This window comes from Astatotilapia calliptera, chromosome 14 (genome assembly GCF_964374335.1).
Source record: "Astatotilapia calliptera chromosome 14, fAstCal68.1, whole genome shotgun sequence".
NCBI lineage: Eukaryota > Metazoa > Chordata > Actinopteri > Cichliformes > Cichlidae > Astatotilapia > Astatotilapia calliptera.
The window spans coordinates 22,469,330-22,485,000 of record NC_137435.1 but is presented as its reverse complement, the minus strand read 5'-3'; the positions used below and the strand labels follow the sequence as shown (position 1 = coordinate 22,485,000).

The window sequence follows — 15,671 nt, the reverse complement described above, 5'->3', positions numbered from 1 at the left end:
TTGTTACCATCCGACTACACTTCTCCAGTCCGAACGACATTCCAATGTCATTGCTGTATAGCCTGGTAGTGTGGATCAGTGAATCGATGTCTCGTTCACTCTTGGCATACAGCTTGATGTCATCCATGTACAGGAGGTGGCTGACAACTGCTCCGTTCCGTAGTCGGTATCCGTAGCCAGTCTTGTTAATGATCTCACTGAGGGGGTTCAGGCCTATGCAGAACAGCAGTGGGGACAGAGCATCTCCTTGGTAGATCCCGCACTTGATGGTAACTTGTGCTATGGGCTTGGAGTTGGCCTCTAGTGTTGTACGCCACATCCCTATTGAGTTCCTGATGAAGGCTCTTAGGGTCCCATTGATCTTGTACAATTCTAGGCATTCCAGTATCCAGCTGTGGGGCATTGAGTCATAGGCCTTCTTGTAATCAATCCAGGCAGTGCACAGGTTGGTCAGTCTGGTCTTGCAGTCTCGGCTGATTGTTCTGTCTACCAGTAGCTGGTGTTTTGCACCTCTGGTATTCTTGCCAATTCCTTTCTGTGTCCCGCTCATGTATTGACCCATGTGCCTGTTCATCTTAGCCGATATGATGCCTGACAGGAGCTTCCATGTAGTACTGAGGCAGGTTATTGGTCGGTAGTTGGAGGGGACCGGTCCCTTCTTGGGGTCCTTGGGGATCAGGACCGTCCGGCCTTCAGTTAGCCATTCCGGGTGTCTCTCGTTAACTAGCAGCTGGTTCATTTGTGCTGCCAGACGCTCGTGGAGTGCAGTCAGCTTCTTCAGCCAGTAGGCGTGAACCATGTCGGGCCCTGGTGCTGTCCAACTCTTCATACTGGAGACCCTTTCTTGGATATCTGCCACTGTGATGGTTACTGGACCCTGTTCAGGGAGGTCGCTGTGGTCTGCCCTCAGATCCACTAGCCACTGAGCATTGCCGTTATGGGTTGCATCCTTCTCCCATATGCTCTTCCAGTATTGCTCCGTCTCCAGCCTTGGTGGTGCTGTTCTCTTATTGTTCCCTTGCCACTGAGAGTACACCTTTGCTGGTTCTGTGGAGAACAGCTGGTTTATTCTCCTGCCTTCTATCTCTCTGGTGTACCTCCTCAAGCGGCTGGCCAAGGCTGTGAGTCTTTGCTTGGCAGTTTCCAAGGCCTCAGGTATGGACAGCTTGCTGTATTTCTTAGGCACCTTATTTGTCGCACCTTTCTGCAACTCCGTTAGTTGGCTAACCTCCCTCCGTGCTACTTTGATCTTGCCCTCTAGCCTCCTTCTCCATGGAGGGTACTGCCCCTTGTGGCTGTTCAACTTGTAGCCAAGCATCTCACTGATCACTGCTGCCGTATTGTAGATCAGCTTGTTAGTGTCGGTAATCGTGGTTGTAGGTATTGCCCGTAGTGCTGCATTAACATCATCTAGCAGACCTTCTGAGGGTACTTCACGTAATCTTGGTAACTGGCTACGGGGGATCCAGGTTTCAAGCTTGGCCATGATCCTATTTTTCAGGTCAGTTCCTCTCGATCCTTCTCCTATCGCACTTGGGGCTATGTACCCAATCTCGGGTGGGGGTGATAATATCTCCCCCCTGACCTGGCGTCCTGACTCCTCCTTGCCGTAGCAGTTGTGTTGTACCTCGTCAATCTCTAGCTGTGAGAGCAGTCCCTTCTTTCGAATGTTGGAACACTGAGCTACTAGTTGTTTCGCCGTCATTGTGGATGTTGGGTATCGAAGAATCCATAGGTCCCTCATCCTATTCATGTAGCCCCTTCCGCCGGGGTTACTTGCGTAATAGCATTCCAACAACGCCCTGTTTTCGTCCCTTGCCCACCGATGCCTTCTTGTTCCAGTAGCCCACTTTTCGTCAGGGTGCCCTGGTTCCTCAACACCTGACGCGGACCTTGTTGATCCGGGCGACGTCCGAGCCGGCATGCCTTCATATTTATCTGTCTCGCTCATGTCTGCGGTAGGCTTGCTTAGCATAGGGGGTCTAGCCTTAGGACCCTTACTGGATACAGACGCCCCAGGCAGGAATCGAACTTGCGATCCTCTGTTCCAAAGGCGTGTAGTTTAACCACTACGCTATCCAGCTGTATATATATATATATATATATATATGTGTATATATATGTATATATATATATATGTATGTATATATATATATATATATATATATATGAATGATCTATTGGGGCTGGGGTCTATCACACCAGGCAAGACCCCAGGTGCAGGCTGTGTAAAGATGCTCCAGAGATAATCCAGCACATAACAGCAGGGTGCAAGATGCTAGCAGGCAAGGCATACATGGAACGCCATAACCAAGTGGCCGGCATAGTGTACAGGAACATCTGTGCCGAATATAACCTGGAAGTGCCGATGTCAAAATGGGAGCTGCCCCCAAGGGTGATGGAGAATGGCCGAGCTAAGATCCTGTGGGACTTCCAGATACAGACGGACAAAATGGTGGTTTCTAACCAACCAGACATAGTGGTGGTAGACAAACAGAAGAAGACGGCCGTAGTGATCGATGTAGCGGTTCCGAATGACAGCAACATCAGGAAGAAGGAACACGAGAAGCTTGAGAAATACCAAGGGCTCAGAGAAGAGCTCGAGAGGATGTGGAGGGTGAAGGTGACGGTGGTCCCCGTGGTAATCGGAGCACTAGGTGCTGTGACTCCCAAACTAGGCGAGTGGCTCCAGCAGATCCCGGGAAAAACATCGGAGATCTCTGTCCAGAAGAGCGCAGTCCTGGGAACAGCTAAGATACTGCGCAGGACCCTCAAGCTCCCAGGCCTCTGGTAGAGGACTTGAAGCTTGAAGGATAAACCGCCCACAGGGGCGAGTGGGGAATTTTATATATATATATATATATACTGTATATTTATTAGTGGTGCAATGGATCAAAAATCTCACGTTCGGATCGGATCACGGTTTTAACTCACAGATCGGATCAATTTTCGGATCAGCAAAAAAAAAAGAAAAAAAGACAACATTTTAACATTTACTTATTAACTTATTTAAGTCTTTTTAGCCTATTAAAAACATTCAACTCAAGACTCATTCCACGCAATTATATAAAAACAAATTAAGGCGCAATATAGGGCAGTACAGGGCTTTGTATCTACCACTCCGCTGTAAATATAACGAGGGGTCACAGTCCCGTGGCTTTCCGCTGACCTGGAGGTCCATTTGTAGTTGGGCAACAGAAGATGCCTGGGACAGTTCAGCCATAACTTTAAACTTTTCCTGCTCATACATGCCTGGGTACAATCTTGTCACTGAAGTGGATGCGGAACGAGATATCATAGCGTGGCTCAAGCACGTTCATCACAGTTTAAACCCCTTGTTTTGCACAACGGAATACGGCCTCCCGTCTGCAGCTAAACACCCAGTAGCTTTTGTAATAGCTTTAGCCCAGTCGGACTGGGCAGCAAAGGGCTGCTTAAATGCCGCAAACTCCTCTGCTCCTCCACTTGGGCCGCTAGCGCTGGCCATAACTATCGCTTGACAGACTGACCACGCACACCATAGACATACTTTTTTTCCTTCTTTTTCGAATCTTCGGATCACGTGCGTGCCGAACCGTGGAGTAGGATCAGTTTTGGATTATGGATCAACTGTGATCCGTTGCACCACTAATATATATATTTAACTATCTGTCTATCTGTCTGTCTGTCAGACACAGACAGACAGACAGACTTGTGACGTCACCTGTACAGTTGCATATCGCAAGTGCATCCTTGTGTTTTTGTTCAAAACTGTAGGCTTTAATCATTTTTTGGCAAGAAAGTAAAGAGTACAAAGCTTCTTTAAATACATAGTGATGACAAACCTCACACACCTTTGGTGGTTTTGTGATTGGAAGCATGCAGCTTGCCTCTTGTGCTCTCACAAATGAGGTGGGAACTGAAATGAATCAATTACCATACATTAGCAGTGGGTGTGCTGGAAACTAGTGTCAGTCATCGCATATCACACCAACTTCTCTCATGCTTTGTAGAACAGTGTGGTCCATGCAATGAATCGCTGGCACTTTGTACCTGAACAAAGTGAGTTCACTCTGTTAAAGGATCCTAATATCCTTGTTGAAGATGTGCAGGTTTGCTTCTTAGCATGCTGCAGCTCCTTAGTAATCAGGAATCCACAAATATTTAGCAGACTGTGAGTAATTTGTATTTGAAACATTCAGATTAACACATTAATTATATGTAGGTGCTGTACAGTCATTTAAAAAAGACCTATTTCTAGCATGTCCTTGTCCTTGACAACAACGTTACAGTTTGCAGTGGGAAAAAGAACCAAGATTCCACCCGACTGTGCCTCCGCCTACAGCCTACTTTGATACAAACAAGTCACCAAGATACCAAACAGGCAGTGTTACAAAAGTATCACTGCACCACAGCAAAATTGAACGTGACACATCTCACATGTAAGGCACCTTAAAGCAGTCTAATGCAGGCTCTGTATGTGAACTCAGTCCTTTATTAATAGTCCCTACTGTCAGATTAAAAAATGCTACTTAATAAATAATTAGCTAAGTGATATTGCATATTGTTTAAAGAAACAACAGTTTGCACATGAGCACAACAGTGAACTGCACGTGTGAACAGCCGTAAAATGTTTCAGTGAAAAACTAAAAATAGGAATCTGGCATTTGGATGAAAATGTGTTATTTGTGGAGACAACTTCCATTTTCCAAAATGTGTGGGAGTCATCTAGCCATCTGAGAAACTATTATTTTATTTATGCAAGACAGAGAACAGAGCAAATATCATTTGCAGCAATTGTACTGGAGAGCTCACAAAACATATTGCTTTCTGAAGGGCCCAATTAGAAGTTTGTTGATAAATCACTGCAGATCTTTGTTTTCTGTTTTTCCTCTGCAGTCATTAGTGTGAGTGTGAAGCCAAAAGTTGGGCTGGTAGAGCAATGAAAGGCTGGAAAAGTTGTGTTATCCTATTATTAACACGCGAGCAATGTGATTGAGTATTGGGTATGTAAAAGGACATTCATGAGGAAAGAATGAGTTTAGCAGTTTCAGGATAAAGTGTGATGCAAAACAGCAAAGAAATTTAAGGGTTTTCATGAATTACAGTATTCAAAATTCATATTTGAAATTCAGAACAGAACTCAGCACTGCGTTAAACCAAACAAGTTCACTCGTCAAAATAGTTGAAAGCAAGCAAACTTTTCATTTTACATTTTAGTTTTCCTCATTTTGGTGCTAGCAGATGCTAGAGCACATTTGCAGTAAACCATAGGAGTATGGAAAGCCAGAGATTTTCCATTTTTGTTTTGTAATACATGGAGAATGTGGACGGGTATTTTCTGGGCCAAATTAAAAGAAAAAAAAAGTTGTCATCTGGATGGCACCATACTTTGCCCCAAATCCTGGATTTATCATTCAGCATTAATGGGTGTGCTACCTATGCCGAGGGGCATTAATGCACCCCCCATACAATCATGAATGCTGCTTTAAAAATTTTCTTGCTTATAAATATGGGGTGTATAAAAGAGAATCATCTGATTTCAGCGATTTAATCCCACAGCTGAAGCACGTCCTCTTAGAAATAGGGGATTTGTGAGTTTCATGTGGTTGGCGGTAGGTAGCATAACAAGAACAGTGGCTGCACTGAAACTAGACATGCTACCAAAAGCATAGGGGAAGTTTGACTAGCTATCATGTCTGGATACATGCTGTGCACTCGGAGGGGGAGACATTGAGTATTTGTGAGCATTGTAAGTTTTGTACGCAAAAACCTTTAAAATACATACTTAATTATAATTACCGTAACCACAAGTTTCCATGTCCATTACTTAACATTGGAGGATGATTAATGGAAGAGTGTGCATGTTGCAAAATTTTTTTGGGGAGCTGCAGGTGTGACCTGGAAAGTTACCAAAGTGGTGGCAAGTTAAAGAAGGAAAAGAGGAAAGTATAATTGCTAAACATGAAGAATAATGAGAGAAATGTGCCTGTGTATTAACAAGTAATTATGTATTGAAAGTATGGGCGTTATCTATGGAAAGAAAAGTAAGAAAATGAAGTCGGTGAGGCAAAAAAGGCATAAAAAAGAGAGAGTGAGAGGCACATAATTACAGATGGCTGCAGTGGAATGTGACAGAGCCGGAGAATAAAAAAGAACAGGATAGAAAAGCAGAGCAAAGGGGCTCAAGGGAAAGCTGAAGGTGAGGCGATAATGAGAGGAGGCAAGAAAAAAAAGACAGATGAGGGGAAAAAAAACCTGTGTCAGAGAAAAAAGGAGAAACCCATTGATGAGATGAGGATTAGATGGTGCTGATTAATGATCATTGATTGTTTACCTCGGCATGTCTCTTTCTACTTCTGTGATTTCACTCGCCTGCCTGTCAGTCTCTTCTTTCTTTCTTTCTTTCTTTCTTTCTTTCTTTCTTTCTTTCTTTCTTTCTTTCTTTCTTTCTTTCTTTCTTTCTTTCTTTCTTTCTTTCTTTCTTTCTTTCTTGCTGTCTTGCTGTCTTGCTTTGGAACCTGCTGTGTGTCATAATGTCAGTACAACACTATGTTAAACAAAGTCCAGGAGGAAAAATCTCACATAAATATCCCAAATCCTTTCATTTCATGCCGCAGGGGAGCTGTTCATCGATCCCTCATCCTCTGCATGGCACCATAGACAAACATTTACTGCAGTCAGCGGCCAAAATTCAGCTCCACTGACTTTCACTTTTTATGGAGTTATTTTAAAGACACATGATCTCAAATCGAGTTAAAATGTGATGTTTACAACAATCTGGTATGAAATTGGTAGATATTCCATGGCTGGTTATTCTGTGTGTCACTGGAAGTTTGATTCATTTATTTATTCATTTATTTTGTTAAATGAAACCCATAACACCATATTTCAATGAAAATGGACATCAAACAAACATCCATTGTTCTGGTTAATTTCATATAACCAAAATAATAACTAGAAGAGCTATAATAAAAGCATTAAAAGAGGTTAACAAGCTTTCCTCATAGAAGCACATCAACCCCCAGCCCTTTCATGCCAATAGAACACCACACATTGCACCCTTGTGCACTTATATTTGTAAGTTTAATGTAATGGATTGCAATCTAGAAATGTTTCTACCTTGATTTATAACAACAGCCACATGGCAGGAGGTGACAGCAACAACAGAGAGAATAAAAAAAAGGGGGAATGCGCTTGATGGCAGACAGACACTGCAAGGAATGCTGTTGGAGAAAATGAGTTTTGTTCTCCGGAGGCTCAGAGAGAGAAAAAAATAAGAAGGGAAGAATGAAGGAAGGAAGGAAGAAAGAAAGATCGTTGTCTTGCTTGAGGCCTTGTTGGGTGTAGTTGTGAAAGGACGAGAGAGGATTTGTCATTCACATCCACTTCTCTCTCTTTATCTTGCTCTCTCACACACACACAGACACACTCACTTTGCCATCTGTTCCTCCTTGAGGAACAGTAAACCCAAATCTCCTCCAAAAAATGCAAAATGCAGCGATATGTCTCCACAGTTTATGTATGTGCATTGTGAGGAAGTTATATTCGTCTTGCTGGTGTCTGACGAGGCATTGCTGCTGAGCTGCAGCCAAAATACTCCATTTGACCTAGATCGTCTCTGAGCCCGGCTGGCGTATGCATGCGTGTGTGTTTATGTGTCTGTGCATCCTAGTTCTGTCTATTTCTCAGCAATAAAATGACTTTTGGACATTGTCCATAATGATATAAGCTTTCCCTGCCTCCCTGTCATCTGTCTCTCTGATAATCGTTGGTTTTGTGCCAGCTTTCACGGCAGTTCTCTTTTTTTATTTCTGTTTCTCTGACTTTAGTTTGATTTCCCATCACTCTGTTTCAATTTTTTTTTTCTTTTCTTCCATTCCTGCAAGGGAACTGGGAAACTTACAAAGTAAATGTCATCTACAGTGTCTGCGTGTGGATGTGCGAAAAAGGGTTTATTTGTTACAGTGACATAGTGCTGACCCTGTGCTTTACCTCTCAAGCTAAACCTGCAAACCCCTAAGTGTTTCCTGTATTTTGAGCTGTGAAGATATAATAAAACTCGAATGGCCCACTTTCCTCTGCGGTTGCTGTGAAAAGGTACCTTGGATTTTAAGCAAACCCAGACAATCCCACAATTTGACCCTTCTTCCCACCTTAGTGAAAGCGAGAATAAGAATTTCCTCTTGACAGGAAGAGACCTTCAGTTGAACCACGCTCAGACATAAGCAGCCATTTACTGTGAACAGTCAGCGGAGAGAAGTTAGAGGCAATACAAAAACTGAAGGAGAGAGTAAACAAAATGAAATGATGCAGACTGAGTAGATGGGGCACATTTGGGAAGCTGACATAAGCTGTAAAAGACTGTACTGCAGTTTATTTGTTGGGATAACATCTGGTGAAGTCAAAAGCCTATAGTGGAGGAGTTTCTATGAGGATGTCAGTCATGGTTCTATTCGGCATTAAAAACACTGGAGCTTGGCGCCAGTTTAGCTCTGTGCACTAAAATGGTGGCCACATGCCGTACGGCTAAGAGCGGCCGGCCTGGGTTCGAGTCCAACCCACAGTCCTTTGCTGCATGTCTTCCCCCTCCTCTCTCTGCCCCTGCTTTCCTGGCCTCGCCTCACTGCGTCTGACAAATAAAGCTGAAAAAGGCCAAATAAATAAATAAATACGCAGGAGCTCAACTACGAGGGGAAATAAAGGACCAGTACAAGATTCATTAGAAGCTTCCTTGATAGCACATGTATATACAGTTAGATTTATACATTTTTGGGCAGTGAGACTTGCCTCTGTACACCACCACACTGGATTTTAAAATCAAACAATCAGGATGTAACTGTGCAGTGCAGAAATGGCCATTCTCTGTGTGATTTAATGGAATTAGATGACATGAAAAACTGTCCAAACTCCAAAGTGATCGTGGGAAATAACTCTGTGGTAGTATTGTGATAATATCAACTACTGACATTATTTTCATTTCTCCTAATATTTCTCCTGCAGTCTTGCATACTTGAGCTGCATTTTGGCTGTCTTGGCACAAAAAAAATGCACCAAATGTGGAGATACTGTACTCTACAAGAACTCCTCCTCTGCTTTTGTGCAGTATTGTGGTGTTCCTGCAGGGCCTTCTTGCTTGTCTGTTTTGATTTTGATGTTTGACGTTGGTCTTCTCTCATATTATTGACATCTGTTACCCAAAAATTAAATCCTGTTTGGATGTGAAAAAGTGGAGCACAGATAATTGGACTGAATTAATTCTAGTCATCATTTTATTTGTATCTCTGCAGTGATGGATGGGCGGACAGGTATGATGTGACAGATGGCTATGTTAAGGAAGCGGCCGGCGGGATTACCATCAAGCTCCAGTCGGCTGACGTGAAATGGTTTGATGAATACTACCTTAAACTTCGTCCTGAAAACAATCACAGAAACCCTTGGTTTCCAGAGTTCTGGCAGCATCGCTTTCAGTGTCGACTAAAAGGTCACACCCAGGAGAACAGCAAGTACAACCGCACCTGCAGCAGTAAGTACAGACAGAAATAGAAATACAGTCAAAAATAGACTGCCGTTATTGCACTTGAACATTTTTAATGGTAGAGTTACTATAGTTTACATTAGGTTTGTTATTGGTCAAGTCCCTTTACTCACATAAGGGATAACACCAGAAATTTACAGCTGTGCTTGAATACTGAAAGAAAAGAGAGGCTGTATTGTTGGCAGACAACATATATTGTTTTGAGTCTGCATAACAGGCCACAGTACCAATCTGCATTTCTTTTGATAGGTTTTTGTAATGGCTGCTGTTAATGCAAATAACAAACAAAGAGAATGTGTGAACACACAGTCACACACCTACACACAGACCACATGGATGCACAGAGCTTTCCGGTTCATCTGCAGCCATCTCGTGTGGCTGTGAGTGAACCCACCCTTTATTTTCAGCTTCTATCCGCCCCCATGTCTTTCTCCCTCTGTTCCTTTCCCCCCATTCATAGGCAAAACAGTGTGTGAGCATAGCATCAAAGGGACCCGTGTCTCATGTATTCTAATGAAATGGGACGTGAAATACAAATGAACAGGACACAGACAGAGACAGAAAGAAAATGAGACACGGAGGTGGAAAGTAACTGATGAGGAAGAGGAATGACAGCGGTCTTTGATGTTTGGCGGGGACAGTTTTTTCATAAAACCTAAAGGGGATATTAAGAGTTTCTCTGATATGTTTGCCTTTTTTCTACCTACTGTTCCTCACTAACCCAACTGTCCATTTCCCCCAACTCTACCCCTTCACCTCTGCAGAGCGAGAGTCACTTCGGCAGCAATATGCACAGGACACTAAGATGGGATTTGTCATTAACGCCATCTACTCAATGGCATATGGCCTGCATAACATGCAACGGTCACTCTGCCCAGGTTACAAGGTAGGTGCTGCTCTGGTGGATGAATAAGGAGGGGTACACTAAGACAATACTACAGACAAAATGAGGGTAATGAAGAGATGGAGAGGGAAAATAGCAGGACTTACAGAGCCTAAGTATTGATGCCATGGTACAGTTGCCACGCGGCCCATTTTTGACTTGTTATCACATTATGTAAGTTGGTATCCAAAAGTCTGGGAACACCAGTAAAGATCCTTCTCCAAGGTCTTGCTGAGATTTCTGAAGGGTTTCAGCAGTGCCTGTGGAGCAGTTACTTTACTATTTTCAGACTATTTTTTGAGCTCATTATCTGTGACAGCTGTTTTCCCCAAACATATATTTATTTCCGCTGCAAAAGTAAAACATGTTACAGGAGCTTTCACAAACTCCTGCAGGTTAAACTGGGCTGATCGAGCAGTTTCTATGGTGATTACATATAAGAGACTCTCAGCAAACTCACCAAAACAGACCACCAGCTTAGCAAGACTAATGGAAAAGGACGAAAGGATAAGAATTAGATGTAAAATGGTTACATTTTAGGTCCTGTCCTAGTTTGCATTTGGTATTTAAAGCTCTAAAGATTTGTGCAAATACATCCCATACTCTAACAGGTAAAGAAAATTAATTAATATATTAATTATTTCCTGTTTGCATCTCCACACACAGCACTGTGTTACTGTGATGAAGTTACTTTTTCATCTCTTAGCAAACAAAGCTTGTTGTGCTGATGTTCTGATGATGTCCTGATTGTGCTCTGAACAAGTCAAATGCCATACACCCCCTCTCAGACCTCAGGTCTAGCCATAATCTAATGCACACTTAGTCTTTCTTTGCTTACAATAACAGTTTGACGTCTGACGCTATCACATAGTTCTGATGCCACGATTCCAACTTTCAGCACACTACTTAGTAAGCAATGTTTTGCTAGAAAATTGAGGCGCAGCTAATAAAAGGTGAAAAATGCAAGTGCATTTGCTTGAGCAAGCCTCTAGCTGTCATGTTTCAAAGAAAGGAAGGAACCGAACAAGGAAAGCTGACCTTTTTGTAAGATTTTATTTTGGGGCTCTTTTTAGGCTTTAGTTTTGACAGGACACTAAGTGGACAGGAGAGAAGGGAGGGAGACACTTGAACCAAGGCTCCTGCAGTAGTATTTCAGAATTTGGCACAGCAGCTCAAATTTGCGAGCTACATCACTACCCAATAACTTTTTTTAAAAAGAGGTTTACATGGAAATATAATAGACTTTGGACAACACTTTGCATTTATTCAGGAAAATGTAAATTAAAATGATGCCAAACACTGATAGTATATGTCAAACTTCATATTCACTTAGAAATTCAGAAAACAAAATGCTAAATTTTAAGTATAGAGCAGCACGATTCTGTATTTTTGGCACCAAACGCCGGTGCTGCTTCACCTCTACATACTTTGTGGGGATGACTTAAAATTCATTAATGCAAAAATGTCAACATGGGCTTAATTTTAACTAAACTTTATGAGATGATTGTGAAAATGTTGCACTGTTTGGCTTGCATAGAATAGGCACTGCATAGGAAACCATACTGCCACGCTGTCCTCACTTTTTCTAGAATGTGGCGAGCCGACTCACCTCAACAGCTGATTGGTTAAATTTTATCTTTACATTGTGTTGCTTCCAAAGTACAGTGAACATGTTTTGAGAATAATAATTAATTGAAAGGCCAGTTGTACACAATTTACTTCCATAAAATTATGGAAATTTATGTTGTTAAAGTTGATGGTCATAACTGTTTTTCTGGGTGCGACATGACCATCTATGTGTTTTAAGGGCCTGTGCGATGCCATGCGACCCATTGATGGGGCTAGACTTCTGGACTTTTTGATGAAAACCAACTTCACCGGTGTGTCAGGGGAAGGAATCTTATTTGATGAAAACGGAGACTCACCCGGCAGGTAGGTGCTTTAAACTGTGCAGAGACGTCATAGATCTCTATGGAGTGCAAACAACCTCCCACTGTTGTTCAATGTGCACCTTTTGTTTACAGGTATGAAATAATGAACTTCAAAAAGATGGGGAAGGACTACTATGACTACATAAACGTCGGCAGTTGGGACAACAGAGGCTTAAAAATAGATGATGATGAAATCTGGCCCAGCAAAGAGAGCGTGATCAAGTCAGTCTGCAGTGACCCCTGTGACAAAGGGCAGATTAAGGTAAGATGAGTAATTTTCACACAGTAGACCCGGAATTAGATTAAAATAACTGAATAATAAAATTATTAGTATGATGAGTGTTTGAGGAATTTTCATTATCATCACAAACTGATTTGTATCATGTTACGTTACCAGCCTACACCTCTTTCACCTCAGCCTGTATTCTACTTTTATACCAGACCTCTTTGCTCCTCCTACAGATCATTTATGTGACATGACTGAAAGTAAAGCTTCACATTAATACAGTGGCTTCGTTTGAACTCTGCTTATGGCGTGAGTGCGTATTCTGTCTCCTTCAGGTGATCCGTAAAGGTGAAGTGAGTTGCTGCTGGACGTGCACCCCCTGCAAAGAAAATGAATTTGTGTTTGATGAGTACACCTGCCAAGCCTGTGAGCTGGGCTCCTGGCCTAATAATGACCTCACAGGTCGGTATCATAAAAGATATAAAGAATATTCACATGATGGATTTTTTTTTTCTTAATACAGCCTGTCAGTGTGTATTACATATTAGCATTGCACAGGAAATCCTGCACAAGTTACCCTAGAGAGAGAAAGTGAGAGGCATCCATTTACCATACCCTCCTCTTCCCTCCTCCTAGTTTCTTCTTCTCCACTCCCGTTTCCTCCCAGCCACTCCCTCTCTCTCATATCGTTAATTTGTTACCAACATGGTCACTCGTGTTTTAATTATTCTGCAACGAGAGCGGCTTGCCATGCAAATACACTTCAGTTGCAATGAAAAATTTTTTCCTCTCCATTGCGTTTGAAGAGGTTGCATATTGCCTTGTTGTTCTTTCAGCTTCTCATTATACTGCACGCTAGCTCCTCACCAAGCTCAATGATTAAAACATGAATTGAGACCTGCTGAAAATTCAGAGGGAGCTTCTCTGTCTGAGACAGAAGAATCTTTAAAAACTGAAACAGGGAGTGAATCAGTGCGAAAATGATCAGCAGAAAGCTGACACTGGAGAAAGAAGATAAAGGAACGGAGGCTTAATTGGGGTTATCCGTGTGTTCGTTAGTGTTCGTGACTGTGGGCTCAGAGTGTGTGACTACATGCATGTGTCTCGTTTCATCAACAATAAGTGCTGCGTGTCCCCCTGCGGGGCTATATGGAACAGTAATAATGAGGTGTAAACAAACTGCTTGCCCTGTTCCACCAGCAGACATTTTGATCTTTCTCCTTGAGGCCAAAAGAAATCTGAGGGAAAAAAATATATAAGATATAAAGGGGAGGGGGGAAAAGGTAAAGGAGCAGAGGGAAAAGGTAAAGCAAGGTCTCAGCTGACAAGGACAGAAGCAAAGTGGGAGTGAAAACCATTGAAAGGATATGGAATAGTTTTTCAGACAGCAGTGGAACAAAAACAAGAAAAGACTGGAAGAGGAAAAAGACTTAAAAAATAAAGTCATGGTGAAAGTGGGATAGAGATGAATAGAGGCTCCATCATGAGCAGCAGCAAGGGAGAGTGAAAGAAGGAGAAAAAGGGAGGATTAGCTATGGGATTTGAGCCTCTTCGCTGATTGGTAAAGTTCCACAGTCTGAGTCTGAGATTGTTTGAAAAACTTTATTGTGACTGCTCACTTCAAATGGTCACTCTTCCTTTCGTGCACCAGTTTGGTTTACACTCAAGCGTTGCAGCATTTCCTGCAGGTTCCATGAACTAACTAATTATCAAATTGCTGACTATGCAAATGCTTTCTGACTGCTCTGAGAAAGCCCACGAGGAGAAACACTGATCTGGGATTTCCCACCCAGCATCTAGATTAATTGGAGCTAAATTTCCACCCACCTCACGTTGTCATTAGTGGGTGGTCTTGAGCTTGTATGACTGGAAAAGACAGGTACTGTAGTTATTGTTTTTGAGTTTGTTTATTATGTGGAACAGCTGTATAGGTATAGATTTAACAGCATAAACATAACATCACAAATATTCTTAAGATGACAAAGAAACAGATACGGATACATTAAATTATTTTTAATTGTATTTCAGAAAGATTTTAATTTGTTTTCATTCCATTAATATTTCACTTTGGGCTTTTCAGTCATTTCAGTCTGAAAGTCCTGCCTGACTTTGCTTCTCTGTTTGTTTACTGGCCCTTTGGCTCCCATTTATGCTTTTGTTTACGCCCTTAGACCTAACCTCATTACTGATTTAATAAACTTTGTTAACCATGTTAAATACAAAGTTTATGGATTTCTTAAGTTATTTCTTTAATGATCTTTTTCTCTGTTTGCATGCAGAGAAAATGGAAGAAAAAAAGGTTAAAAAATAAAATATACAGGGGGCAGAAAGAGAATTAGAAAGAGACTATTTGCATTTCTTCCCTCTAAAGTATGTCTAGACTGACCAATAATTCAGCAAGCATTAAGACGGCTCGTAATTAGAACTGTCCCTTTAATTAATGACACTTTATCTCCTTGCCTATGAGGAAGACAGAGATGGAGGTAGAGAATTACAGGAGTAGGTGGGAGGTATGAGGATGAGGAGAGATAAGGAAGATATTCGGGGAAATAGAAGCGGGCAGAGTGATGGATGGATTATTACAAAGAAATGGTGAGCAACAGGAGACAGACAAGAAATGGTGAATGACAGGGAAGGAGGAAGAAAGACCAGGAGGATGGATAAGAAGAGGAAAGTGAAGTACAAAGACGTATTTGTAAAGTATTATTAGAAGTAGTATTCCAAATAGCAGTGAAGGAGGTGCAAGGGAAAAAAATAAAACTGTAATTTGTGATAAATAAAGGTCCCATAGTTCAATAGTGGAGAGATTTCATACTGTAATTAAACAGTCATCATCTCATTTGGGCACCTACACCAACAACCCCCTTCCTTCCTCCCTGTTTGCTTCTCATGCTTTTTATACTAAATCAGACCCACACCTGTATACAAAAGTTGCATACTTTGCAGGCAAAGCTCGGCACAACGGATAACTCGCAAGCGTTTCTTGCCTGGAGGTCTAACATGTACAACTCTAACCACGACCTGTGCAAGCTGTTGGACCTTTAGAAAGCAACCGAAGACCAATTTTATTCAGAATGGTTAAAACTGGATATAAGAAAAAGAAAGTGTGAGAAT

The 15,671-nt window shown here is 42.0% G+C and overlaps 1 protein-coding gene across 2 annotated transcripts in view; it reads left to right on the top strand.

The window, feature by feature from the left end:
* Nucleotides 1-15,671, top strand: part of grm5b (glutamate receptor, metabotropic 5b) — a 94,133-nt gene that overhangs the window by 60,348 nt on the left and 18,114 nt on the right. For both annotated transcript variants that reach the window (XM_026191512.2, XM_080288600.1), the window contains 5 exons: nucleotides 9,270-9,505; nucleotides 10,282-10,403; nucleotides 12,208-12,332; nucleotides 12,425-12,593; nucleotides 12,893-13,019. In XM_026191512.2, the coding sequence (XP_026047297.2) occupies nucleotides 9,270-9,505; nucleotides 10,282-10,403; nucleotides 12,208-12,332; nucleotides 12,425-12,593; nucleotides 12,893-13,019 (779 nt within the window). The remainder of the gene's footprint in view (nucleotides 1-9,269; nucleotides 9,506-10,281; nucleotides 10,404-12,207; nucleotides 12,333-12,424; nucleotides 12,594-12,892; nucleotides 13,020-15,671) is intronic.